At 37.5% G+C, this 27,629-nt stretch overlaps 1 protein-coding gene across 3 annotated transcripts; it reads right to left on the reverse strand.

The window, feature by feature from the left end:
* Positions 1-3,696: 3,696 nt before the first annotated feature.
* Positions 3,697-27,615, reverse strand: AKAIN1 (A-kinase anchor inhibitor 1). 3 transcript variants are annotated; one of them, XM_054815529.1, is made up of 2 exons: positions 20,912-21,049; positions 3,697-5,134 (listed from the first exon to the last, which is right to left on the reverse strand). In XM_054815529.1, exons 1-2 carry the CDS (start codon positions 20,925-20,927, stop codon positions 4,944-4,946), a joined length of 207 nt encoding a protein of 68 aa, XP_054671504.1. In that variant the 5' UTR covers positions 20,928-21,049; the 3' UTR covers positions 3,697-4,943. The 3 variants fall into 3 exon arrangements, 2 of the variants coding, with proteins under 2 accessions (XP_054671504.1, XP_054671503.1); XM_054815528.1 differs by lacking the exon at positions 20,912-21,049 and adding an exon at positions 10,665-10,813; XR_008575740.1 differs by lacking the exons at positions 3,697-5,134; positions 20,912-21,049 and adding exons at positions 21,661-24,073; positions 24,722-27,615.
* Positions 27,616-27,629: the final 14 nt, after the last annotated feature.

Genomic DNA, 27,629 nt, shown 5'->3' on the forward strand with positions numbered 1-27,629 from the left:
GCATTTAAGTCTTCAGAACAGTACACTAGTGCTCATTTTCCACCTCATATCACAATGCAAGCAATTACAGTCTTCACTAGCTGGTGTTTCTAAATGGGTTTCAACTCTGAAAGCACACATGGAACATCTTCCTTAAAGCTACCAGAGTGTCTTACCCTAATGTTTTAGAATCAGCTTAGGTGGGTTCAGTTTTCAGCTTGCATAAGGGTTAATTTTCTCTGTTTCTGTACAAGTTCTACAGCCAGCTACTGCCGCAACACATGCGAATGATTCACGATGATCTGCACTGTGTGGCTTCCTGCTGTAGGCAACTGAGGGGAAAAGAAAACACAACACAAAACACTACCACAACAACAACAACAACCCCACACACTTCCTTTACCTTAGAGCATTATTTATTGTTGCTACTCACCTTTAGTGAAAGAAAAGACAAAAGCCACACCACAGTAGAACCTGTAATTCCACAGGGGTTCCAATCAAACCCAAACTCAACAGGAGCTATTGCTGTTTTAGTGTTAAAACTAGCAAGCTCGTATAACAAAATCCAAGTAGCAAGCCACTGGAGGAGAAGTTATTAAAACAGAAAAGCTGCTTATGTTAATTAAACAAAGAAAATCTGCCTGGCAGACAAGAACAGCTTAGAAGGAAATGCATTTAAAATATGTATCTATTTCTTGGTGTTCCCCAAAGCACTCAAACATAGCTAGTATGTGTGCTCGTCCATGCAGTCTTAAGGATTAAAGAAATTGTTTGTCATGTTGACTAAATCCAGTGAAGATATAGTGGTCTTTAAGAACAAAAACCATGAGCATCCACCATGTTTTGTGAATGAAGCTCTGGAAGTAAAGAGACCTTACTTCTGCTCCCTTTGAAAGGCAGGATACAGTGCAAATTAAAAACCTGTTAGACCTCAGAGATCCCCTTTGTTCTGGAGAACCCAAAACAGGCAAAAAGGTTCTACCAGAGCTTATCATGAGGCACCAAAAGCCAACGACGAGAAAACCCATCCATTAGAAACCAGGCTCCATCAGTACTGCTGCTCACTCCTCACTGAGCATCAGGTGAGGAAGACATTACCAACAGCTGAGGTCTTCCCCCTCGCTCCCACTCTTTTAACAAGTTGATCCCTGTGTTGCAAGAACCTATTGAGAGAAATTAGTCTATGCTGATATTCAGGTTTTCATTAATTTCATTTCTTCTGAGACCTGAGCGGGTAACCAAGAGAACTTGACTGAATCCCATAGCCTTTCAAGAATTTATTCTACTTCCTCTTATCTTTTCCCCTAATTTAGATTCAATGCTTTTAGAAAAGCCTTCAGTAATGACACATTAACCCCTGTGTTTGACACTAGCACACATTTAAAGAACAGCTGCAGCATATTTCATGGTAATACTATTGAGAACAGCTATTTTCATATACTTACCAGTGTAGACATAGTACATTCCGAGACACTTTAAAAAATCACCAAAAAACCCCCATGAGTAGAGACTGTATGATTTTTAGGTGCATGGTTTGCTATTGAATAAATATTTGAGGATTTTGAACTCTTAACTATAATATTATCACAGAATGCTTTTATTTTTCTGAAATGATAAAATTAAGATGGCTGTTTCCAAGTCACAGTGTTTTGGTTTTTTATTTTAGAGCAGGGATTTCCAATGTAACGACACAGAACCAAAAACTTTATGAAGAGTAGTATTTAGCAATCTCGTACAACAGCCTGCTGTGGCAACATGAATTTCCGTTGGGGTGTTGCTGCTTGATTACCTTACAAAGAATAGCACAAATGTAGTAATAAAATTGTGATAATCAACCTGAATGAAAACATAGCAAGCACAGTGCAGGACAGCTACAGCCACATGATTCTTCTTCATGAAAGAGTTGTGATAAAAGTACTTTCACAAGTTTGTGCATCCTTCTATTTACCACTGATAAGTGTTAAAAGATGGTGAGCTTGTTTTAAATACAAATAGATACCATTTTGATTGTCTTGTACTTTTAAGATATGAATTATTGTGCTGAGTAGTGCATTCATTACTACAAACCTTATGAGCACATTGCTTGCTTCATAAGATTGTCTAGTGAATCTGAAAATGCTTCCCTTCTTTTGACAAGAGAAACCAGAGACATGTAATGTATGAAGAGTTTCTTTAAGTGTTTTTTATTTGTAATCAGACCTGTATCACATTTGTAATAATTTCTATAGTCTGTACTTTATCCAGAAAATATAATCTGTCAGTGAAGATACCAAAAATACCCGCTTTCACCATGTAGTAAGCGTATAACAAGCCAAGGGTAAAGTTTTCTTTTGTGCAGTTCTCTCACATGCAATACAGATCTCAACTACATAACCTGGATGCAAGTGGTGTGCAGAACACCCTTCGTCAATAGGAGATACTAAATGCATGCCTTAATTTAGGGATATATACTATAGATAGGAGATGCATTATTTGGCTCTCAGTGAAAACTACACTATTTAAGCTACAGTGTTTGTTTTTCCTCGATAGGAGACCATAGAAAACTTCCTCAAGGCTCTGTTAGGCTTCCTACCATTTTTATTTGTCCAAGATATTAGACTTCTGACAGCACTGAAAACAATGAGTATTATTTAATGGTTGAGTAATAGTGTGTCTAAAAGGACTAGGACAGTAAAGGGATATTGTAGAAAAGCATAGTGGGAGGAGCGGAATAGCCTCATATAAAGCAGTGGCAAAAGTCTGGATTCACTGGCTTTTGAAATTCCTCTTTTTCTAACATGAGAAAAAAAAAATGGACATGCAAAAAAGTTTCCAAACTACACAAAGATTGTAAAAATAATTACCAGGAACACTAAAAAAAAAAAAAAAGGAAAGAAAGAAAAAAAAAAGACATATTGCAAATTTCTGGGAGAAAATGTATTAAAAAAAGTAGAATAAGCCCAAAGAAATGGGGATTTTGCTGTTCTATAGCTCTCCTTCTGATGGAACTGTAGGTGAGTCCATGGCAAACACCTTTTTGCACCCCAGAGTCTCTCCAACAGGCTTGCTCTCCCTCATCCACTAGACTTGCCTGCCCATCAGCCTCAGAATTGAACCTTTATTCATGATCAGTTTTCTTAGGCTCTCAGAAAGCAAAGATGTAAAGAGTGCTTAGAAAAGAGCTACCTCCCAACCAAAGGTCAACTGATGAAAAAGCTAATGGTAAAAAAAAAAAAGACTATCAGAACAAACATATGCATATGTCAAGACCTAACTACTTCTACCTTTCAAAGTTTGCTTGGCTGGAAAAATTCACCCAGTGTCTATAGAAATGAACCAGCTGTGTACTTGCAATCCAAGTCAGTTTTCATTATTAGAGGATTTAGAACAACTTTAATGATGTAGAATTCTTCTTTGCATTTTTAAGTGAAAGAAGATTGAGCTAAATCATTATCTGGTATGAGTCAGTGCTGTTAAATTTAAAAAAAAAAAAAAAAGAAAAAAAGAAAAAAAGAAAAAAAGAAAAAAAGAAAATGGAACCAAGCAGATTTCAAAGGCTTAATATTACAGTATGTGGCTATTCATGACTAAGCCTCCGGCCATGAGAAAGAATCTTGAAATTGTTTAACACAAGCAGTAGGACACAGTAAGTAATAGCCAATTACTTAAACCAAAAAGTCTCTTTGAGAATCATCTGAGCAGAAAAGCAATTATGAAAGTTTGTCTCCTTCTCTCAGATCCTGTGCATCTACTTCTCTATATTTCTAGGTGTATTACTACAAGAATTCTGCTGAAGCAGAGCTATAAGCCATTTCTAGAATTAAGTATACTGTTATTCATTTCAGATGTATAATAGTGCAATCTTCATTACAGTATGGGAGCATAAAAGTGAAAGCTACATTTATTTAATTTGTATTTTTAGAAACACCATGGATTTCTTCAGCTATATAGAGAAGTTAAAGGCTAAGTTCTGTATTACCAGCTTAAAGCACTGCTATTTAAGGAGAATCTACGTAACAATTGCAAATATCTAAAGTCAATTTACGCCCAGCAGGTGAGAAATATCTACCATAACAGAATTCAGACACAGTATATTTCCATCCTTCAAGATATTAATAAATTCAAATATTTTTTAAGCTGTTCCAGTCTTCACTTTCTGTAAATCAATCCCCAGCAAACCTGCAAAACCAAAAGAAAAGCTGGCGAGCTCCAGATCAGCACATCAGTTCCTCTTCTTTCAGTATCAAGAAAATTAAAAGGAATAGTTGAGGCACAAGTGATTTTTATGCAGAAGTATAGAAATATTTCAAATCAGTAGACTAAAACTTCAGTATGTCTTTTAACTTCTTTAAAAAAAAGACATAGATCATAGGTCTATGATCACAGTTCAGAGATCACAGTCACTGCAGTCTTACTGGATTGCCTTTTTTTTTTTTTTTTTCCCCAAGATGAAAAAAGAAATTGGTTCACAGAACTTACCAAATCCACTTTATATTGCCATTTCCCATAGTCCATGTTTAAACAAAGCAAAGTACAAAGTCATGCTTCAAGGCAGCCTGAAAGCATTCTGCTATACTCAACGGTAACCTATTCTCTTCGGTGAAGACAGCTTCAGTGAAGCCAGTAACTCAGAGAAGAGTCCGTCCAGCTGAACTGACATAGACATTGCACGCAGAACTTACATGAAAGTATACTGACAACAAGCATTTGAGAATAAGTCTATACCATAAGAGTTTGTGCTTGAAACTACTTTTATAGCTATGGTTATTGTTTCTGTTAAGAGGCACTGCATAAATACGGAGTTAGTCATCTAATGCACTTAATCTTTCTCAGCTGAGGACTATTGCAGCTTTACCCTATGTCTAGGTGTGATTATACTTTGGTTTGCTTTACAACAGTAACATTGCACTCGCGATACAGCCGATACTAAAGAGAAGGCTGAAACCACCGCAGACCGGAGGACTGAAAAAAATCAATCCTCTCCTTTACTTCTTTTCATGCTTCTTGGTTAATTTTCCTCTTTCTAGCTGGAGGCTCGTACTGCTGTTTGTTCGCTTCTCCTTTTGCTGGCTCTCCTGGGAAACTTGCTGCACCGCTCGGAGGATAGCAGTCTGCACAATCTGCTTGCTGGCGTTCTGCAGCTTAACTTCATCTTGCTCCGTCCCTGGCTTCTCACCTGTGAGAACCAAATGACAAAGAAAGGGAACTAAGCGCTTGTGGCTACTCTGTGAGCACCTGAAGGATAGAAAAGGGAAAAAAAAAATCCACAGAATGCTTGGTATTTACACTTCATTACTAAATAGGAAGCCTGCTAATTCAGAAGATGATGAAGTAGGGTGGAAAGTGCCCGTGTGCTCAGCGCTACGGGACTGAATGAAGGGGGAGGCTTTGAGTCATACAGCTCAGTTACCCACTTTCCACAGAGAAGGAGGGTTTTCTCATCCAGCTGTGAACCACATCTGTTTTGACTTGAGCTGTGCTTCTGGATGGGGAATTGGACTTTGTTTTGCAAGCCTGAGATGTTCTCACTCACCACCATAAAGAGAAAGAGCTGTTTCATTAACATTTCTATTTACTTCTACTTTAGATTAAAAGCCCTCATCTGTCAAATTCCAATTGACTTCAAGGTACGAAATTTTGTTGTGTCAGTTTATTGATCCTTAGCTACATTCGCAAAAATATTTGCAAAAGCATTAAAAATGCTCAGATTGCTGTAGGTAAAACAGGAAAAAAAAACACCAACCAAAAACAAACACAAAAAAAACCCCCCAAACAAAAACCAAAACCCACCCAAAACCAACATACCACTTTTTCTATAACAACCTGGCAAATATGTATTTCTTATGTGACACTTCCTTGTTTTGCCAAAGTGATAAAACCTGGAGAAGAACAAAGTAATTTAATGTGATCTCTGACATTTAGTAATGAAGAGTAGTTTATGTTAAGACGTTTCTCTTCGGACGTATTTTGACTCCTAACACAAATGACAATTTGGACAATAAAAAATGCTGCGTTATGTTCAAAGTTGATCTTGATATAAAAAAATAATTCTGAATTAAAGTGATGTACACCTATTGGCATTTAGGAAAATGTATTCTCAGTTGCTAATTGAAATGCTTAGGCTAGGTACTTATTTACATCACTAGATTTGATTTTAAAGTCTTTTAAGATACGCATCTCAGTTCTCTCTTAATTGACTGTTGTGCTCAAGTATTTTATTAAACAGGATTTGTATTTTACTGTCTGTTTTAATGTCATATATTAAGAATTATGTCCTGAAAGAAGTCAAACAGAGTGAATTAAAGGTCAGCTGCTCTTATGAGAGGTCCACATCTGGAATTGTTATACATTCCCAATGTTCTTTAAGAATTTTTGGCAAGGAAATTTAGGAGAGAGACAAAAAGTAGAATCACTTGTTTACCTTAACTACTAAGGTAACTACTAAGATGTGATACGCTTGAGGGAAGGGACATGGTTCTGCACCTGGGTTAAGGCAATCCCCAATATCAATGGATGGCGAATGTATTGAGAGCAGCTTTGTGGAGAAGGACTTGGGGATACTGGTAGACAAAACATTGGACATGAGCTGGCCATGTGCACTTGCAGCCCAGAAAGCCAATTGTATCCTGGGCTGCATCAAAAGAAGCATGGCCAGCAGGTCGAGGGAGGTGATTCTCCCCTCTACTCTGATCTCATGAGACCCCACCTGGAGCACTGCTCTGAGGCCCCCAGCACAAGGAAGACATGGACCTGTTGGAGTGGGTCCAGAGGAGGGCCAGGAAGATCGTCAACTCTACTATGAAGAAATGCTGAAACAGCTGGCGTTGTTCAGCCTGGAGAAGAGAAGGCTCCAGGGAGACCTTATTGTGGCCTTTCAATATATAAGAAAAGCTTATAAGAACAATACAGAGGGACTTTTTACAAGGGCATGTAGTGATAGGACAAGGGATAATGGCCTTAAGCTGAAGGAGGGTAGGTTTAGATTGGACATAAGGAACAAATTTTTTATGATGAGGGCGGTGAGGCACTGGAACAGGTTGCCCAGACAAGTTGTCAATGCCCCCTTCCTGGAAGTGTTCAAGGCCAGGTTGGATGGGGCTTTGGGCAACCTGGTCTAGTGGGGGGTGTCCCTGCCCATGGCAGGGGGGTTGGACTAGATCTTTAAAGGTTCCTTCTGACCCAAACCATTCTGTGGTTCTGTGATTCCATGACCTATGAGCCCAAAACAATCACTAGCAAAAATGATCAAAATTTACTCTATGAGAAAGAAATAATTCTTTATGTCCCATGTTTCTTTGAAAGGAGTTCAAAAATATACTTATTTTATCATACTGATATTATACACATTCTGGCTAAAAATAAAATACAAATGTGATTTAATGGTTTAATTCTATTGAAACTGAATAATTAAAAAAAAAAAAAAGCAAGCAAACAACAACAACAAAAACCCCACAAAAACCACCAAAAACCACAAAACCCCTGCAACTGTACCGAGATGACAAAGTATGTCTACAATTAAGAGGTTAAAACCACGAAAACATAGAAGACATGTTTTAAGCTAGAAAAGCTGACTGAATGGAATCACTTGAATTTTTGGCACAATCAGCTTCCCTGATTCCATTTGCTCCACTCCTCAGCACTTGAAACGGTGGGGTTTTTTGGATAAAATTCAATGTTACTTAACAGTAAAGTACAGATATTTCTTTATTACTGAAATATGAACTCACTTTGTATTACACAGTGAATCAGTCTTCTTGCTGGGCTGAAAAAGATCGGCCAACTCAGCTGATGTTCAGAAGATAATATATTAGAAAAGCATTGATAAACATGAAATTGTAAATACAAATGAGTATGTTGGAATGGACTATGGGGTTACATGAAATGTGAAAAATTTGCCCACCCCTACAACCATAAACCCCTCAGAATTTATTGTTAAAAACATAATGTCATTAAGCACATTGCTGTTGAAAATTACTCAGTTTTCTTTCCTTAGGGATGCTTCATTATTTATTTGGTTCTTGCAATTTAATTTCCAAAATCTGAACTTTAAATATTTTTACATTAGGAAGGTCATCCACAGCAACACCCAGCTGAAAAAAGGACAGTTTTCCTGTGAATTTCTACACAAATTTTTCAGTTGTTTATTGTGGAGCAAAGCCTGCCTGAAAACACCACTCAGACAAGTGAGACCTGGATTATGTCTACCCAGCTCTAACTCATTAGATGATTCTTTTATTTGCTGGGAAAACAAAGAAAGAACAGAGAACCCAAAACCTCTGGACTACTTCTGCCCTGCCTCTGATGGTTTCCATATGCACAGAAAGGAAATAAGGCAGCTCAAACCAACTTAACAATTTTACATCGGTGTAACACAGTTAGGGTGATAGTAACCCAGGTAACAATAGCTAGTTGGCTTTGGACATGGAGCGAGTCAAAGATGTTGACCTTGGATGATGTGACCAATGAGACCACTGGCAGCTTATACCGATTGTCTAAATTAGAAAGCATCGGTGAAAATATTAGCCCTTTTTGAGGGGCATATCTGACACTGTATAAAGGTCTGAGCCTGCATTGGGACCATTACGCATAGGAGCTGGACTGTCAGCCAGGATCCAGACATATCGAGCAGTCAGACACGGATGTCCAGCTCCCCTGGCTGTCTGGTGTCCATCACAGCTGGCCCATCTCAACATGATCCTGGGTAAATGGTTCTAGGTGACCCTGTTTGAGCAGGAGTTGGACAAGACGACCTCCAGAGGTCCCTTCCAACCTCAAGCCTTCTGCGTTCCTGTGATTCTAGCTGGTGAGGCTGCCATAAAACCCAACTTGTCCACTTCCTGAAGGAGTGAACTGCAGTCTCTGGAAGAGTATCCCCACTGCGTCCTCTTCTTCCCATTTCAAGGAAATCAGTTAGCACAAAGCTGTTTTCTGAGAAGCTGATTTATTTATTGATATGCTGGACCTATCCTAAGCAAGAAGAGAGGAATTGACTAAGGAGAGCAGAGATGACTCATGCAAGGATCCCAAAGGGACTGAGCTGGAACATATCTATCAAACTGTTCCACCTTGCCGAAATACAGACTGCTGTACACCTAAACAAAGGCAGAAATCTGAGTGCTTAGAGAATTAATCAGCCATTTTAAGAACTGCATATTTTCAGTTAGGTAAAACAGATACCATGCTTGCTGTCTAAGTATTTGGTGTTTAGCTAATCAAAATAAGAGTTACTAGGGTGATAAGATAAAATTAATTTTTATTGATGATTTTTTTTAAGATTTGAAGAATAACTAGTTTAATTAAAATTCCATGACAAAAGGTCACTTGAAGTAATTGCTGGGAAAACTTGCAGGACAGCAGAAACAGCATTCTTCCTACTAGTTATGCCTGTCTAATGACTACTTTTTTTCTCTTGATGTCAGAAAATCTTTTCTACTTATTCTCTATCTTTAAATGCTCGCCTGACTTATACAGGAACCCTAATTCTGTAAATAGAGAACTGAAAAATCCAGGTTAAGTGATGTTAAATGCCAGGTAGCAATTTTATCCTTAAGACATGACAAAGTCTCTTTAGCACGTTTTTATTGCCTTATCTTTCACTTGTTAAGTTTTATGCCAACTAACATAGCAGATGAAAAGTAATTTGCAAACTCCAACCTCATTCTGCAATCTAAAGTATAGTTTGAGACATTAAAAAAACCTCAAAATGTTGGACTGACTGCAGGAATCAGTCACATATTCCACTTTCATCTAAAACTAGTGTCATATATCAGTACCTCAGAATTGCCTTGGCTCACTTGGAGATGTTCCCCATGAAGGAAAATATGCTAGCAGTTTGGAAAAAGAATAAAAGCATTTGAAGTAGATTCCAAGTATTCATTTCAATTACTAGAACTAATATTAGTTTAAGTCCAAGAACATCTTGTGTGGGAGACTTTACATTCTCTGCGATGTTTCTGGACTATGGAATATGCCTAGAACAGTATACATGGAAAATGATAGCTACAGAAAAAGAGCATTTAGGACAGACTAAATCTTGAAGAACTTCACTCTGGTTGCACATGGAACCATTTTCTCATTTACACACTTCATTTTCGTCAAAGCATCCTGAGTCACTTCCTTTCCAGCCTGCAATCAAAGTAGTCTCCTGCCCTTTCTGTTGATATCCCCTGTGCCTTTTCCCTTTCAGCTACAAGTTAAATTTAATATGCCTTGTAAACACTCCTACTAAGTAACATTCAACAACAAATCATTTGTTTGAATCAGCAGTTAAGTTCTCTACCGTACCTTTTCATAGCACTGTCAGGAATACTATCATGAAGCTAAACTACCACAGGCATGACCTTGGCTCCTGCAAAGATGCCACATCCACTAATGCTGGCAATGAACTCTGGGGGAACAAGACACCTTTCAGTGGGTGCAGAATCAGTGATTTAGAAGGAAACAGAAGCAACGTTTCTCACGTGGAAAGACAGCAGGGACTAAATAGTGAACGAGCTGTGGTAGGAAGGAACTTTGGACTCTTGGAGAACATGGACTAGAAATAATTTATCATCTGCTTTTTGAGAAGACATTAGTCATGCACAAGCATGAATGTACATCCAGTCTCAGGACACTTCCACTGTCCCTCAGTTAACCCTTTTGCTTCTTCACCTATATGAGTTTACTGCTTTGCCCAGGAGAAAAATAATGCCCTTAATTTAATTCACCTTTCCTCAGAGCAGGTGACATTTATGCAGCTCATCATGTCTTCCTGCAGGTTAGGTCTCCTTCTGTCTTGAGGCAGAAAACAACCGTTGCATTTGAAGAGACCAGCTTAACTTATATGACAGGTTCCATGAATCCCAAGGGCCGTGCCTCAGAGGTCAAATGCTCTGCTTCACAGGAATAACAAATGCAGTTTAATTGCAGCAAATGAATACCACTACAGCTGTTCTTCTGGAAAGATAAATGTGTGTTTGCATAAGCAGCTTTGAGCTTAATCATATCTAAAACTAACAATAAAAATCATATTCCTCTAAGCAAACTTCTGGGCAATTTAGAACTCTCAATTACCCAAAATGTATTCCCATTAGCTACAGTTTTAATTTGTGCAAAATTTCTGAAGCTGAAAGAGCCACAAAGCAAACATTCTTTCTTCATTTTTACACGATATTATGCAGGCATATCCTTTAACCAGGAAATTTACTATTTGTTTTATCAATATATTGCTTCGATTGCAATAGTTAACCACTATGCTGTTTTCTGCAGCATTGCAATGTTCGAATTATTTTTTCCATTATTAATAAAAATTAATAATAATCCAATGAAATACTGATTTCTGGTAAATCTATTTCAATTCTATTGAAAATTACCACTATAATTTTTATAATCCAACTAACAGTACTAATTAAATTTTTAAATGGAATGCAAGTATAAGTAAGCAAGATTGTGACGGTAAGACTTCATCACAAGGTCCAGTATGGATGCAGGGGAGCTGTATTTATGGAAAAAAGTTGCAGGATATTACCTAAATTGTGTTTATAAACTGTAGAACATTCAAAAAATTAAAGAACCTGGCAAGTTTGTAATGACATAATGTATGTGTATATGTTGTAGTAATTAACAGTAAGATTCTTTGTATCAATATTGATATTCTTCTACTACAAGAAATGAAGTTCAGTTCTGTAACCTCCCATCGGCATTAGACAGTGACATCTCTCTCCATCTGGCTGGCAACAGCATGGAAGTTCCAGGTGAGCCTCTTCTGGCAAATATTTTGTAACCTGTGAATTGAAATGGTTAAAAAATCTCCTTTTGATTTGCTTTATAGGTTGGTGCTAGGATTTCAGCACTAGAAGCCTGATTGGAAGAAGAGATATGAAATATGAGGCTGCACAGCATCCATAATCAGGAAATGTTGATGAGTCATCTTAATTACATCCAGAATGAATGAACATGGCAGTCAGCCAGGGCTGAAGGCTTTCCAACGCGTGTGCACAAACCCAACTTTACGCAGGAGTGTCATTAAGCTATTTACAGGATTAGAGACCCCATTTGTCTCAACATCAGTAATGATGCCAGTTCAGAGACCTCATGAAAAGGTCCTACAATTAAGTTGTAAATTTAACCTTTAAAAAATTAAATAAGAAATGTATTCTTAACTCTATTAGAGTTAATTCTGTCCAGTACTGTTTCTCCTGCTCTAAAATGGAGCCTTGTGAGGTCCTGACTGATAGCCGTCAAGTATCAGAGGGCAATACTCAGTTACCCTGATTCCCTGAGGAAGAAGGGAGGACACTGAAAGTATCAGAAATGCTAAAAGGACTTTCTTGTTGGATCGTCATGTTTTTCCAGTTCCCTAACCTGCAGCGTGCAGGGGATTTTAACACTTACTGTCACTAGAAACGTCACGACTCAATTCAGTTATATTTTCTGCCCTAACCTCACTCCTTAACTCCTGCAACCAGCAAGAAGAGGAGCTCTATCAGGAAGGGGGCCAGCACAGACTACTTTGCTCTTCAAAACAAATTATAAGAATGAAGCTGGAACAACCCTGCTCTGAACACAAATCCAGGGGGAATGGAAGGGTGAAGGAGAAGAGCAGCAATGCAGATAAACTTTCTCAAAGGTCATAATAATATCTCTAGAGTAATACTTCATAGTATCTTTTTTTATCCAGACAATAGCTATATCTGAACTGAGTTTTCATAATTTTTTTTTCCACTCAGTTTTGCTCTTTCATAAGAGAAAAGAATATCTGGAGGTCTCTTTTATTTGTTTGCTATATAAAAGTGATCTTTTTGAAGACTCCAGTGAGTTATTTCATGCTACTTGAAATATGCCAGCCAAAATGAAGCTTCCAAAGTTTTCTTAGATTAAGAGGTTATTTGGATCTACAGATACATTATCTATTCTTAAGGATTTTATAAATATGTTTTAGTAAGATTTCTTGACATACTTTAATAAGATTAACTAAAAACATATCAATCTATATATTTTCTAGGTATTTTCATATTTAACAATAAATTCACTTCTTAAGGACTATGTCTTTTCAGCTTTGAAGACTGGATGTAGTTCAAAGTAGTAGTCACTGAAAATTCTGCCACACCCAAACCCATAAGTGTGATACTCAGGTTTTGCTCTCAGAAGCAAAATTTCTGGATCTAATGCTGTAAACTAACATCAATTTATGATGGGTTCTAACTCCTAGGCTGGAGTTCAGTTTATTAAAAATAAGGTACTTCCTAAAGAGCATCTGGGATCAGTTGCTCTAAAGTTAATGAAGAACTTAAATTCTCTTCCTGTACAATTTTGCTGTTTCTTTTGGGGAACACACTTCAAATACCGAACTAAGAAACCTCTCTGCATCAAATGCTGTGCTACTCCCATGGAAGGAGAGGTCCAATGGCACAGGTACAAGTGACCCATATGTGAATAAAATAGGGAAGAGGTTATATAACCTGTTGTCATGGTTTAACCTGTCAGGCAGCTAAAACAACCAGACAGCCATTCGCTCACTCCCCGCCTCAGTGGGATGGGGGAGAGAATCAGAACAAAAAAAGTAAAACTCGTGGGTTGAGATAAAGACAGTTTAATATGATAGAAAAGGAAGATGATGATGATGATAATATCCAAAACAAGTGATGCACAGCACAATTGCTCACCACTTGCAGGCCACCCGATGCCCAGCTAGCTCATGAGCCATGGTTTACCCTGGCCAACTTCCCCCAAGGTATATACTGAGCATGACATCACATGGTACGGAATATCCCTTTGGCCAGTCTGGGTCAGCTGTCCTGGCCGTTTCCCCTCCCAGCTTCTTGTGCACCCCCAGCCTCCTCGCTGGTGGGGCAGTGTGAGAAACTGAAGAGTCCTTGACTCAGTGTAAACATTGCCTAGCAACAACCAAAACATCAGTGTGTTATTAACACCATTCTCATCCTAAATCCAAAATGCAGCACTATACTCGCAACTAGAAAAAAAATTAACTCTATCCCAGACGAAACGAGGACATCTGTCAAAAGCCAGCAAATCAGTGAAAACATCCTGCTACATTTTAGATGTGTTTCAATTTATACCAGATTATTCAGAGAGTCTAATTTCAGGAATTGTCTAGTTAAACCTCAGCTGAAGCAGAGCCCTTCCTTATCTCTAAATAATGGAGAAAAAAAAAAAAAAAACAAACCCAAAACCCAACACAAAAATCTCTGCATTTGCATATGCACAAAATAGTATAGAAAAACTTTCCTGCTTATTTTAGAATGTGAGTGGAGTTTGAAAGCTGTACATAAGGCTATTAGCAATTGAGGCTAAGATTTTACGTATATGTATATATATACACACAAACAAGAGAAAGCAAATCAAAGTTTATATAAAGTGCACCTAGAAAGAGTAAAAAACCCAGGTTTTTAATAGCTGTAATTTTGATGGAATTTCTGGTTGCAACAGGATGCCGTGGCATGCTATCTTCCCCTCTTGGAGATACTTTTCTAACTTCCCAGAGAAATATTTTCTGCTCTATTAAGAAAATTTACTTCAACACAAAACGTAATGTCAAACTGCAAGTATTTAACAGAAGTAGTAATGGATACGCACCTACTCCATACTGACAAATGGGGAGTGGATTCACTGATCAAAGTAAGAAAATACGGTGTCATTATATCAAATATGCATACTACAAAGTGGAGCAAATGTAAGTAATCCACAGGAGATTATACTTGCCTTACCCTTAGAGAAATATCTGAGTAGAATATGGCTCAATTTACTTCTTCAGCCAGAAAATTTCAGACTCTCTTGAAGAAGGAAGACAGCATGTTCTGATAACATGACTACAGGCATTTGCAGGGTCAGACGACAGCAGCACAGAGCTCACCTGCCTTGACTTCCCTGGCAAAGCATTCTAAAGGAACCTGAAGCATTTTATGGCTATTCAGGTCAGCTTTTCATTTCTGCTAACATCAGTAAGGATTCTGCTCCAATTGCAATCCCTTAAAAAATGAAAAATAAGAAATCTCATTCTGAAGGAGCTTGCAAATTATTAGGGAAAGAACACACTACAAATGGGTAACCAGTACTCAGATAATTTCAGAAAGCCTATAAAGAAATTACTAATACATTGCTTGCAAAGAATTTTTCCTTTCCTTAGTATTTGTAAACTTAATACAATGGATTGTGTCCTTAATAAAATCCTTAATAGACAAGACTGAAGGTATAGGAATAAATCTTTCACTGTATTTTACAGTAAGTGCATTTAGTTTCCATTATCATGATAAAGCTTACAAGGTTGGAATAATATTATTTCTTTCTATAACAAGTACAACACAGCAATTCATCAAGAAGAATAACGATTTGGAGGGACAAACTTTAGCGGTCAGTGTAACTCATTCCTTTTGTAGACTCACCGTTTGACTTTCCTGCTCAATGCATGAAGTCCATACACTGTGTCAGTAAGGATGTTAATAATGACTGTATCACTTATTACCGCCATCCCCCAACTATGAACAACTCCTTCAATATAGGCCACTACACAACCGCTGTGAAGACAGAATTCTTTTCGTTGCTAACCTGAATAGGATTCAACTCAGTGATGTCGAAGTGAAAGATGCCAGCCTGACTTGTTTAAACCTTCAGTTCTGTTAAGAATAACCTGAAAAAGTAAATTCGGTGCCAGTTTTTAACACTATGTTGATTCATACTTTAAAAAAACATTACACCTAGGACTGCTGACTACTTTTTAAGCTTGCTAATTTCTTACATTTCTTAATATCTATGAACTAACTTTCTTTCACCTCATTAATGAGATCTGCTAGTGGAGTTTCACAACAGGGGAAAGACCAGTTGGGGAGAGGTCAGCACAAGAAACAGTTTTTCCTCAGCAAAAAAGAGCAAGGAATTTCCTCCTATATGATTTCTTCCTACCAAGCAGCAAACACTTTGAAGTATTGTTGAGAGCTCTTAGCTGCAAATGCATTCAGATATTTTTGGGGGGCAAGTGGCCTCCATACTCTCTACCAGTCATCACAAATTCTGTACAAGAAAACCTTTATATAAGACTGCATGAGGTCTGCAAAGTAGTCTTGTCTGTAGCCTCTGAATTATGTCCATCACATGGGCTTTGTCAACACTAAGCTAAAGAGAAAGAATCCTACATGTATATACTCTTACATCTCATATCAGGGTTTTTATTTTTGGAACTGCAGAACTCAGAGCATTAGCAGAACGTAGCAGCACAGCAGCTAACAGGGACAAGGACCGCATCCTGCCTCACTACATTTGTTTTTATGGGTGATAGGCACTTCATAACTGAGAATGCCAGAGCACCACACTCCGCACAAACACTGGAGATAGCCCACAACCAGTTACCTTCAAAAAAGTAAAGTTATTGCTAGCAATTTTTCCATTCATTAACAGGTCCCTCTATAGTGTCTTGATTTGTGCATTGTGGACAGGGTTATCCACAGCACCTGTAACTCTATCATCAAAAAAAAGCTATCAAGAAATGTCATGTCTTCACATCCTGCAGCACAACAGGTCGTTGCTTTCCCAGCTTTTCCACTAGGGAAGATCAGGACTATTCAGACAAGTAAGCACATCTGTTTCAGTGCGCAGCTGCTATGTCTTCAATTGCGGTTTAATGAGATTCCTAAAATGTTTGGTACAGGATGCGCTTCTCATCTTCAGTGTCATTATGCAAGTCTGCTATACTGCTCCTAGCTTAAAGGGCAGCTGTGCTGCTGAAAAGCTAGTTGAAAAGCTATTGGCATTGCTGTTGTAAGAAAAAGGTGCTGAGCAGTGAATATTCTGACTTCTCTAACATCTATCTTTAAACTTTAAGTGTGTTCACACATCTTTTTTTACATAAAAATATTGATACAAAAATGAGTTCTACCTCCTCCTCCTTCTTTTGGGATTGCAGGGTCATGACTAAAGCCTGTGAGTTCCTAGTTATAGAGAAAATGTCGGGTAAGAAGACATTCTTCAAATTACGCTGAAAAATCACAAGATTCACCTGAAAGATGAAATCACACAATTCAAAGTAGATACAAGCTTAAAGGATGGGAGTGCTCAGACACAGAAACAAGCTGCCAGTGTAAACGTTGCAATTGTTCTTGCTGTATTCAGATCAAAACTGATTCCTTTCTACAAGATATTACTTCAACCAAACACAACTTTGTACAGTACTGACTGGGTGAAACAATGATGGCCTGCAGTGATGAGACTCTATAAGTTGGTAATTATTTTACAGTCTTACATTATAGAGTAGAATTCTCAAAATATACTAAAATAATCACTGAAATTACTCTAGTGAGAGTTGCTTAGAAAACCCATTAGGTAGCTCAGATATCCTGAACAGGTTTCTAACTTTATTCGCAAGCTAGTTTTAAAACTGCAGGCCATCTTTGTGCTACATCAGTACATACACATAAGGGCAAAGATCTAAGACGTAAGTGTTTGGGTGAGTCGTGCAAAATAGCATCAGAAAAAAATCCTTGGAGCATGAAAAACACCTTTGTATCCCCCTTGTGCAAGCAAATCAGAAGTAAACAGTGTTATTTAAAATTTGATTTTACCTTTCCACTGGAAAAAGCTTTAGGGCTGAAAAAAAGCATGGGATATGCCCAAGGTTATTTTTGGGAAAAGTAACTGAAAGCAATTTGCGAAGAAGGAGTATGATATTGATAAGCAACATGTAAAATTATTGTTAAATCTGATAAATCCTGATATTGGAAGCAATCACTCCTTTGTAAACTAATGATGTAGTAACAGAAGAAACTACAGAATGCAGAAAGCTTTTTGCTGATGCTTTCGAACAAATAAATGTTTTAATAACTCTTAATTCCTTACCTTACAAGGACAGATATTTAATCTGTGGAATTATTTATAATTATCAATCTTTTATAAGCTAATTTGGCAGTGATATTTTTTTAAATTCTAGAATACACCATCTTCTGAAGTCTCTTAAGAAAATCTGGCAATTCAACAATGATGACTTCTCTTTGCTTTTTGACCTAATTCAAAACCTTGAAATGTCATGCTTCTCTACTGCAGTCCCATACATACCTCCATCTTTACATTCGATGATCTGTATCACTTTTTTTCTCTACTTCTCAGGCTGCCTAAAGCACTTCAATTCAGGAAAAGTAAAGAAGCTAAACTTTGCAATGCGTAGCTTGTCCGCATTTCCATTACATGGATCGTCCCCCATTGTAAGGGCTCCACGTCACGTGGGAATTCTCCAGGTAAAATCAACTCCCAGAAATCACATAGAGTTTGGACTGCATTTCCTACACACCAATCTATCATTAGTCAACCAGCACAAAGAAGCTCCAGACAAATTAAGTAAGGAAAAATGTACTTTTTGCAGTTCCTCTTTCTGGAACAGACTCAAAGTTAATTAAAACTGGGTATGAAGAAAGATCACATATGAATAGCAGCTTTTTGCATACCTGTAAATAGCAATATACTGTCTAGAATGAGCCAGAAAGTCCATTTTAAACATGAAATTCTGGCCTTTTTGTAACAATCTGATTTATCTAGCTCAGCAGTATCCAGACTTGCTTTGGGGGGTTTTGTTTGTTTTGTGGGTTTTTGGTGGGGGGGGTTGGTGGATTTGTTTTCCTGGGTTTTTGTTTTTTGTTTTTGTTTTTTTAACATAGTAGCTGTAAGATTTAGGGAAAAAGAGCTGAAGCTTAACAGGAAAGTATCTATTCAGTCAATGGTCAATTGGCTTAATCTTTTAAAAAGTATATTTAAATTTGGTAAGCTGCTTGTACTTAACAGTTTACAAACATAGCATATTAATGCAGTGCTTTGCAATAACATATCTACAACCTTAAGGAAGAGAGCATGACCTTATTCATATGCAAAATTTTATCTTTGTCTTCAGATAAACAAGTTCCATGAGTTTTTCTGGAAGAGAGTTTTCTTTTGGTCATTGTTGTTTTCTTTTCTTTTTTCTTCCACCCCCTCTCCCCCCAATCCTGCAAGGTTGTTTATCATTCTGACCCTAACCGTTTAGAGTTAGACAAATCTTTTTCTTCCTTCCCCCTGCCCCCCAGCAAATAAATGAAACAGAAAATAAGGTCATTTATGAGAGTGAGATAAATTCAGAAAGTTGAATCAAGAAATGAAACTCAATTTCTTAGTAAACTTATAGTATTCCTATATCATATGTACTATGAAGATGCTAAAGATGTACAAAATCCTGACTATTTTTATTTTTAATATCTGGAAAAGAAATAATGCCAGGGCAGGGCTGATTTGCACTGAAGACAAGCAATTAAAAAAACCCAACAAAACCAAACAACAAAACAAACAAAAACCCCAACAAACACAAAACCAAAAACCAAACCACAATCTACTCAGGTCTTGGTCTATCTGAATACAAGAGATTGTTGGGCTCCTCTGATTGCTTTATCATCTCCTTTACAAATTCCTACTCAGTTACCCTATGAATATTATGGCAACATTTGCAAGGAAACCATGGGCTTTTCTTTGAGTAAAAGCAGACTGAAGAAAAAGGACTATACAAGACAGATTTAGACAGAGGGGTGTTGTTTTATTGTTTGTTTGGGTTTTTTTTTCTTTATGGATTAGAGTTGTGAAAAGAACAATTCATTCAGTTATTAATAAGAATTAGAGTTTGTTCTTTATCAGCCTTTGGGGAAAATAAGCATGTTTTCATTATTTCAGAGGTAATCTCTTCCTGCAGTATTCCAGTCTCATGCTGCATTTCAAAAATGAGTACAGTTAATGGTGACAGCCTGTCAGATAAAAGGAGTTCAGAAAAGAGCCACTAATACTGAAAGGTGTACTACAAAAACCAGTGGCTGGTTCTATTAAGATAAATAACTTAGTCCCAATTTCAGAACACAATGTACAGGAAAGTATCAAATTAGACAGCAACTGGGCAGTTAAAGAGACAAAACGAACTTCTGATTGTTGAAAAAGAATATTAATTTCTCAAAAAATTAGACTTTGTTGAGTTATTGAGTTAGCAAAGTCAACCCTAAGATAATTTTTTAAATGAAGGTATAAAGCTTTTGGATCCTTATCCCTTCACAGACTGGATATAGAATTTCAAAGGAAGATAAAACTTCCATTAGCTTTGCAAAACAAAGGTATTAATAGTTACTCATTGTCAAGTTGCAGCCTTTACTTTCCCTTTTCTATTGACCCACTACTTTTACTGACAATTATACTTCTTTAAAGAAGTTACTTTCAAGTCATTTCGCTACAGAAGATATTATGCCTGACTTACATTTATATCCTGGAGCTGCTGGGCCTCTCAGCCCTTTCCAAACAACAAACTGCCTATTTCCAAGCAGAATGTACTAAGTCCAATGCAGATTCTCTGTAGCTTCCCATTTTTTATGGTGTAGCACATATATATACTATACGGTAGAGATTCTGCGCCCTTATAGAGTGAGGTCTTGTATTAGACATGAGCTCCTGCTGAAGTCTTCAATTTTGTTCCACTAAAAAACTGGACTGAACAAACTTTCTGTTTTTTTCCATTCAAATACTTGGGGGGGGGGGGGGGGGAGGAGGGAGGAGAGGAGGGCAAGGAGGGCATATGGAAATTTGTAAAATATCTCCCTAAGTTTCAAAGATTCTCTCACTGGCAGCCCCACAGGTGCGGGTGCTGGAGGAGGACTCACTCTCCAGTCACTGCAAGGCCACGTCCCCTTTCCTGACCCTTTTGTGCAGGCTGACAAGCACAGTCCCCTGCACACTTGCACAGGAGGCTCCTGTCCCTGATGGGAACCACAGGGGTGACCCTCACAACTTCCGTCTCCACAGCTGAACACATCCTGAGCTAAGCCACCTTCTTTGAAACCGCCTGTCTCTGCTTGGTAGCAGCTCTGGTTCAGCCGTTACCCCCTCCCCCGCAGCCTCCGGAGTAGCTCTCGGGCACGGCTGGGGCCTTCCCGCCAGGCTCCCCCGGCTGGGCACGGGAACCGGCTGCCCTTACCTGGAGCGAACACCATGGTGCCGCCCGGGCGCGGCGCGGCTCAGCACCTCGGACAGCTCCCAGTCCCGCACGGCTCGGCACCTCGGACAGCGCCCGGCTCAGCACCAGCACCTCGGACAGCGCCCGGCCCCGCCCGGCTCAGCACCTCGGACAGCGCCCGGCCCCGCACGGCGGCGGAGGCGGCTGCGGGCCGCGGTCCCTCCCTCCACACTGCGGCGGGGCGGGGAGGGGGCCGGGGCGCAGCGCGGCCCCGCGCCTCCACCGCCCGCACGGACACGGGCACGGACACGCTCTCAGGAAATCACCACTGACACAACTCGTCGCTCTGGAGCGGCAGCAGGGGGACGGGCAAAGAGGAGGAAGGTAATAGCGATCTGCCCAGCAGGGAGAGCGGCTAATTGCTCCCAATTACCTCTCGGCAACAGCCCCGCTGCCTGACATTTCGGGGCGCGCTGCTTTCACCACAAGCTAACAGCCCTGCTAATAGGCTCCAGCGACACCGGACTTTGTCACAGTATTTTAGTTTTCAAAGGTTCGAATGCGGAGGAATTTACACTGTGATGCCACAGGCCTGTTAACCCAGCTCTACTGAACAGAAGCACTTTGATTTAAGAGGGAACATGAATGTTTCAGCATATAAAAGATGACATCGGGGCCGAAAGATAAATAAATTAATGAATAAGTAACAAAATAAAGAGGAGGGTAAGCACAGAGAGAAGACAAAACTTGAAATTTTCCACCAACTTTTTTATTTCACATTTAATTTGCTTTTATTTCTAAACCCCATGCTCAGGGTTCCTGTGGGCTCTGAACTTCTACAACAGAAGTGAGAAACACAACAGCCAAATGGGACGCAATTTAGAGAAACTAACTGTCCTGTTTAAGCCTACACCTGCAAGAGGTATTTTGAAAAATATTCATTAATTAGTGCAAATTAGAGAAACTAGATTTAAAAAAGCCACTATTTTTAGCATGATTTTTGTATGTAAATTTTTGCAATATGCCATACATTTTCCAATCACATGTTCATAGCCTTCACATATTCCTACAAGCCTATTCCATTCTTTTCATAGTCAAGCATTTTATACACATCGAATTCTCCAATTAAATCTGAAATATTTCAAGTTTCTAAAAATAAGGCCTTATTCTTAAAGTGCAGATTCAGAAAAGAGCTGATCTGCTTAAATAATTCTGCCCATATACTTGAGTAAGAACTCAAGAATGGCACCACCACCAAAGTCAAGATAATCTGGTGACAGGTTTTTCTTTTTTTTTTTTTTTTGGAACGCTATCTAAGATAATGTCTCCTTGGGAATGCCTTCCAGATTCATGATCACATATCATTTCTACGATCTGATTTCTGGATATTTGTTTTATCACAAGATCCTCCCCTTAGGAATTTCAACTGCTTTATTGCCAATTGTTTGTCTCCTGTCTTATATTTCAGAGATTCAATTTCACTTCTCTCAGATAGCAATTGAATTAACTAACCTAAACATTATACCTCTGACTGCTGAGAAACGGTATTCCCTCTAAGAATGTTACTTCCAAACTCTTTAATATACCTTTTTTCATTTGTCGTTGTTCTCATCCACCTTAGGTATGAGAACTATGAGGATACCTATGAGCTGAATTAGAATAATTTCTAGTACACATATCCCACATAATATACAGAAAAGATTAGCAGTCAGCAATATTCACCATTCTTAAGAGATAGATCAAGGATACCGTAAAATCTTTAGAAGATCAGGACTGATATTTTTGAAACACTGCAGGAAAACTTGCACTGGTATTTTTTTATGATGCATATGTTATGTGGCCCCTACATACTTGAGTCATGTGTTCAGTGGAGATTCAGCTATCATGAAAAAAAAAGTGTTAATCCACTTTTCTCAAAAAAAAAAAATCTATTGGATATATTTCTATTACATACATCCTCAAAAGAAATTAGAGGTATGTTTCTAAGGGAGTGAGTTTTGAGATGGTGCGGCAGCTTGTTAAAAGATTTCCAAAACAGTAAATATGATTCAGTGATTTGAAGGTAACTAACTTGTAAAATTGTAGATGGGTATCTTTGACTTGGTAACACAACCTTCACCATTTTGGTGAAAGAATACAGGTCATTAACTACAATGTTCTACACACATCTTTCTTTAACTTCTATCTGTATTTAATCTAATAAATTACCCAAACCAGGCATATTTTATTTTAGAGTCTTTAGTTTTCTTGCTCAAAGTAAAAGCACCAGCAATTAATGGTTTTTGACAGAGGAAAAACAAACAAACAAAAGTTATCAAAAAGCATCTTGGGCTTCTTTTTTTCATTTAATAAATTTTTGAATTTCAGATTTGGTCACAAGTTCAAATGCACAAAAACCACTGAAATAATTGCACAGGACAGAGTTCTGTAGCAAATCGCCACCTCAAAAAACCCGTGCAGTTAATGTAATACAACCACCAAAGCAAACAGTGTACTAATAATTATTCTCATTCAACTTCAGATCATTGGAAAACATTAGTTATGCCAAATTATTCAAAAAAAGCCCTTGAGAACAAAGCACAGTAGTAAGAATGAGGTTATATCATTAAAATATAATACATGGCCTTGATTAATTAGAGATGTACCATCAACTTGTATGAAATAGAAAATAGGAAAGCACTTACATAAACATATATTTTTTACAGCAATTATACAGTCCCCACCTTGTGTATCATTTAAGTTCTTACTGTTTGAGTGAGGCATTACTAGTTTCTGTATAACATCAGGATACTTAAAGATTCTTGAGTATATATCTTCAAAGATTTTTTTTTAAGAAGTCTTGACTTACTTAGAGGGTACTTTGTTAAGAACTTCAACATTTTTAACAGTTAACTTTAACATTTTTAGACAGTTACGAAAATCAGGTTGACTGATGTCACTTTAAATCATCCGTTGCTATTTGTAAATCTGTGGTTTTACATCTGAAGCAACCCCTTTATTCTAACGGAGCTGAAAACAATTATTTGGTCACGTAGATTCAGAAGCTTAGTAAACACGTTTTAAGGAAGAAGCCATTTTTACCTGAAGATGTTCAGTGCTTCAATGTTTTGTTAACAATAATGTACAGCTGTTTTACAGGTAGGCATCTGAGTGTTTCTGAGAGAATCATCTAGAAGTAAACATCTAAATATAAATGAAAACATTTTATAATAATAAAAAGATAAAAAGATAATCAGGAAGCTTGTTATGTCTCTATCGAATGCTAATTTTATAAAATTTTATATTTTATAAAAAGCTTTCTTCCCAACTTTGAGAATAAACTAGCTCTGAGCCATTTTTTTAATTTCCTCACACACTTCAATATTAATAATCAAACCTAGCTCTTTGGGAGGGAAGATTAATATGATCAGTAAACTGCTTGAACTACTTGATGTCTTTTGCTAAACTGGGTACTATCATAATGGTCTTCAAAAAGCAATTACAGTCACTGACTATCTTATGGTTAAGTTTAACGACAAAAATCTTTACTAGCCAAGGTGCAATACATTACATCTGACACTGCAAGGAAGTTAGAGGAAATAATTGTGACAGTGTCAGCAAGAAATATCTAAAATTATTTAGATGAATATTTGAAGCATCAAATGGCAATCTGTATAACAGGGATCATAATATTCAATGTCCTAGATTTAGACTAGAACAATTAAAGTGTCTGTGATTAATATACCTCTAACAGACAGATGTAGGGAATAAACACAGAAGGGAAAACAGAAAAATCCAAACTGGAAGAAGAACCATTCTCCAGAAAAAGGAAGTAAATGTAAAGCCAGTTACCTTTCCATGAGTACTCCAGAAGAACAGCAATGCACAGATTTTCAGCAGCTAAAGACATGAGAGCTTGAAAGCCAGCAGCAAGAATATGCAACGTTTCCAGAGACAGGAAAAAGTGAATACCATTAGATTAAAGATAAATGCAGCCATTAGAGTTTCAATACATTAGTCTATTCATTTTTCTTAATTAATCCGATAAACTTCATAGTAGTCTAGGGCTGAGATTTACAAACATGGATAAATTTTAGATAAGAGTCCAGGAGAAACAGGCTGTATAGTTTGGGGTTTTTTGTTTGTTTGTTTTTTGAATATCACAAAGATGAGTCCACCTCAGGACTTCTCACAGCATGTAAAGAGATTCCAAAAGCCCCACTTTCATTTAGGGAATCTCTCTAGCTGATTACATCACCGCCCTACCAATATCTGAATGCCTCACACCCATTAATGATTATCTTCCAACAGTCCCATAAAAAATAGATGGGAGTAAAAATTACAAAGAAGCTGAACCCAAAGCAAAAAACAACCAATAAGAATCAAATACTTAGATAAATTTAGGAGGTCTAAATACAAGACCGCATGATTCACCTAAAACATTACTACATACACAACTGTGCAAAAATCAGTGGAGCCAAAGTAATTGCTGCTCCCACCTGGCGCACCTCTGTAGACAGCCAGTTCCTCCACTGAGACAGACGAATGAGTCACAGTCCAAAATCCAGAGCCTTTAGATCACACAGGAATTCTTTTACACAGCAAGGAATTCAGTCCAGTCAAGTCCCTTCACTAATGACTCTGGATCTAGCAGAGACACTGTGAAACATAGGAAGAGACTTTAAAGGACCTCACATACAACCACTGACTCATGACATGGACAAGGCCATAGCATTCTGCACCATGCTAAAGACTCACAGGATAGGCTGGGAGTCTGCCACAAGTAAAATTCTCATCTTCAAACCTTTTCTGTTCTACCAGCACAATAACACATTTGTTAGACTAAAAATTAGTATTTTTGCATGTGTCTTCCTCTTTTCTATAAAAAGTGTTTTAAGAACCTGATCACACCACAGCTTATTGGGGTGTGTAACTTCACACAAGTCATAAAAGTAGGTGCATGCTCAAGTCTTCAAAGAACTTAAAAGGAGAGAAGCAAAGAAGCATTTATGATCCGTGGCAAAACTGCTAGCCACTGAGCTAAGAAGAAGAAAAGTCAGCTTTAAAATAAATGAAGACATTTCCAAACTTGCAAGAAAATACTATTTCATTACAGTCCTCAATAAATTCAGTTGTAACATTTTGATAAATGTAAACAACCTAAACTCCATGCTTAATTTAATGCTCAAAGAAGAAAACAAAGATATGTAAAATGTAAATTTCAGAACCATCATTTTAACACGCTACTAAACAGCTTAGATTGTTCAAGAACTGAGAATGGGAAACTATACTGAGTTACACCGATATAAAATACAAACAGTAAATACACAATGTGGTTTCCTAACTTGTCCTGTAGAGTCAAAAGGATAAGGATTTCATCATGCATGCCTAAAAATGAAACCATTTAACAAATAAATGAAAGATAACTATATGAATTTTAAATTACATTTCAAAACATCAACCTTGTTACAAAAGAAAGGATTTAAAACAGTAGAGTATCAAAACTTTAAATTAGTGTAGCAAGATTCACAGAGCATAGTCCATGTCCAATTGAAAAGAATCTATAATTGGACATTGCTACTCTAGCAGAATGTATCACATCCATCAAATCATGGCTCCCCTCTGACTGCATTTAATCCATCCTTGGAACAATGGGAGATCTACAAGAAAGTCATACAACTGGAAAAAAGTTAATTACTGAAGTGAAAAATTAAACCTATATTTCATATTGAAAACATTTACTAATGCTCTTAAAATGGGCAATTGTTAACTTTAATTAAAACATTTCAGTCTAAGATACCTCTATTTATGATGACAGTTATGACATTTTCGAGTAAGAATTTCTGATGCAATTCAGGGGTTTTTTGCAGACTGAATGGCAAAACTCTAGCATAAGAAAACCTGCCTATCGCGCACTTTAAAAACTGTAGGTTTTAATTGATACTATGTGTATGGCTGTACATAACTGTTAGTCCAGTAAACAAGCCCAGCTATCTTCAGACATCTAGCTCATCTGAAATACAAAAGGGCATAGCTGCTCCTTCCTACTTCCCAAGTAGACAGTTGAACTCTTTTCCCTTATTTGATTTAAGATCAAGAATTCCAGAAACAAAGTTAGAATATATTTACTTTAAAAAATGTCAAGTCTCTCCAATTGAAGCATTCGATGAGATCTTACTGCTTTTCAGTACAGTGCTGAAAAGTTAAAGATTGAAATCTTATACCAGCATTACAAACTTCATGTCTCAAAATCCAGGTTTAAGCTCTATTTTAGACTTTAGGAGCAAGAATACAGTGGCCATGATTGCTATAAAAATCTTACTGGAAAATCTGCATGAATTAGTAAAATATGACTGGGTAAAAAAACAAAATCAATAATAGCTCTCATATAAGACATTTCTTAAAAAGAAAATATTCAAATATTGTTACTTCAGATGGGGAAAAAAGTTTTGTTGAAAGTAAAGCACAGGAAACTATGAGAAATATTAGAGAAGACTTCCAGGGAAGAACTTTCCACTGAAAGAAGACAGTTCTTGACAAAGAAGTCTGCAGCCTCAGCTACACAGCTGAAGAACTGCATTTAAAACTCCTTAATCTGAAGTACCAAATGGAAATGTAAAAGTACCTATGATTTTTATATTCAGGTGTTCAAATAGATCCATATTTACACCTGGAAAGAAATCAAAATCAATCATTCTAAAAAACTTCAAGTTTACCAGAGAAGCCTAATCTAGAAAGACAGAAAAAAAAAATCTCTTAA

Source organism: Grus americana, chromosome 2 (assembly GCF_028858705.1).
Source record: "Grus americana isolate bGruAme1 chromosome 2, bGruAme1.mat, whole genome shotgun sequence".
NCBI classification, from domain to species: Eukaryota; Metazoa; Chordata; class Aves; order Gruiformes; family Gruidae; genus Grus; species Grus americana.

Excerpts from the sequence above, each read along its gene's own strand:
- AKAIN1 (XM_054815528.1), bottom strand. The coding sequence starts at position 10,686 with ATGTCACCTGCTCTGAGGAAAG. Across the intron at positions 5,135-10,664 it reads GTCACCTGCTCTGAGGAAAG|GTGAGAAGCCAGGGACGGAG; the intron begins GTGAATTAAATT and ends TGGTTCTCACAG.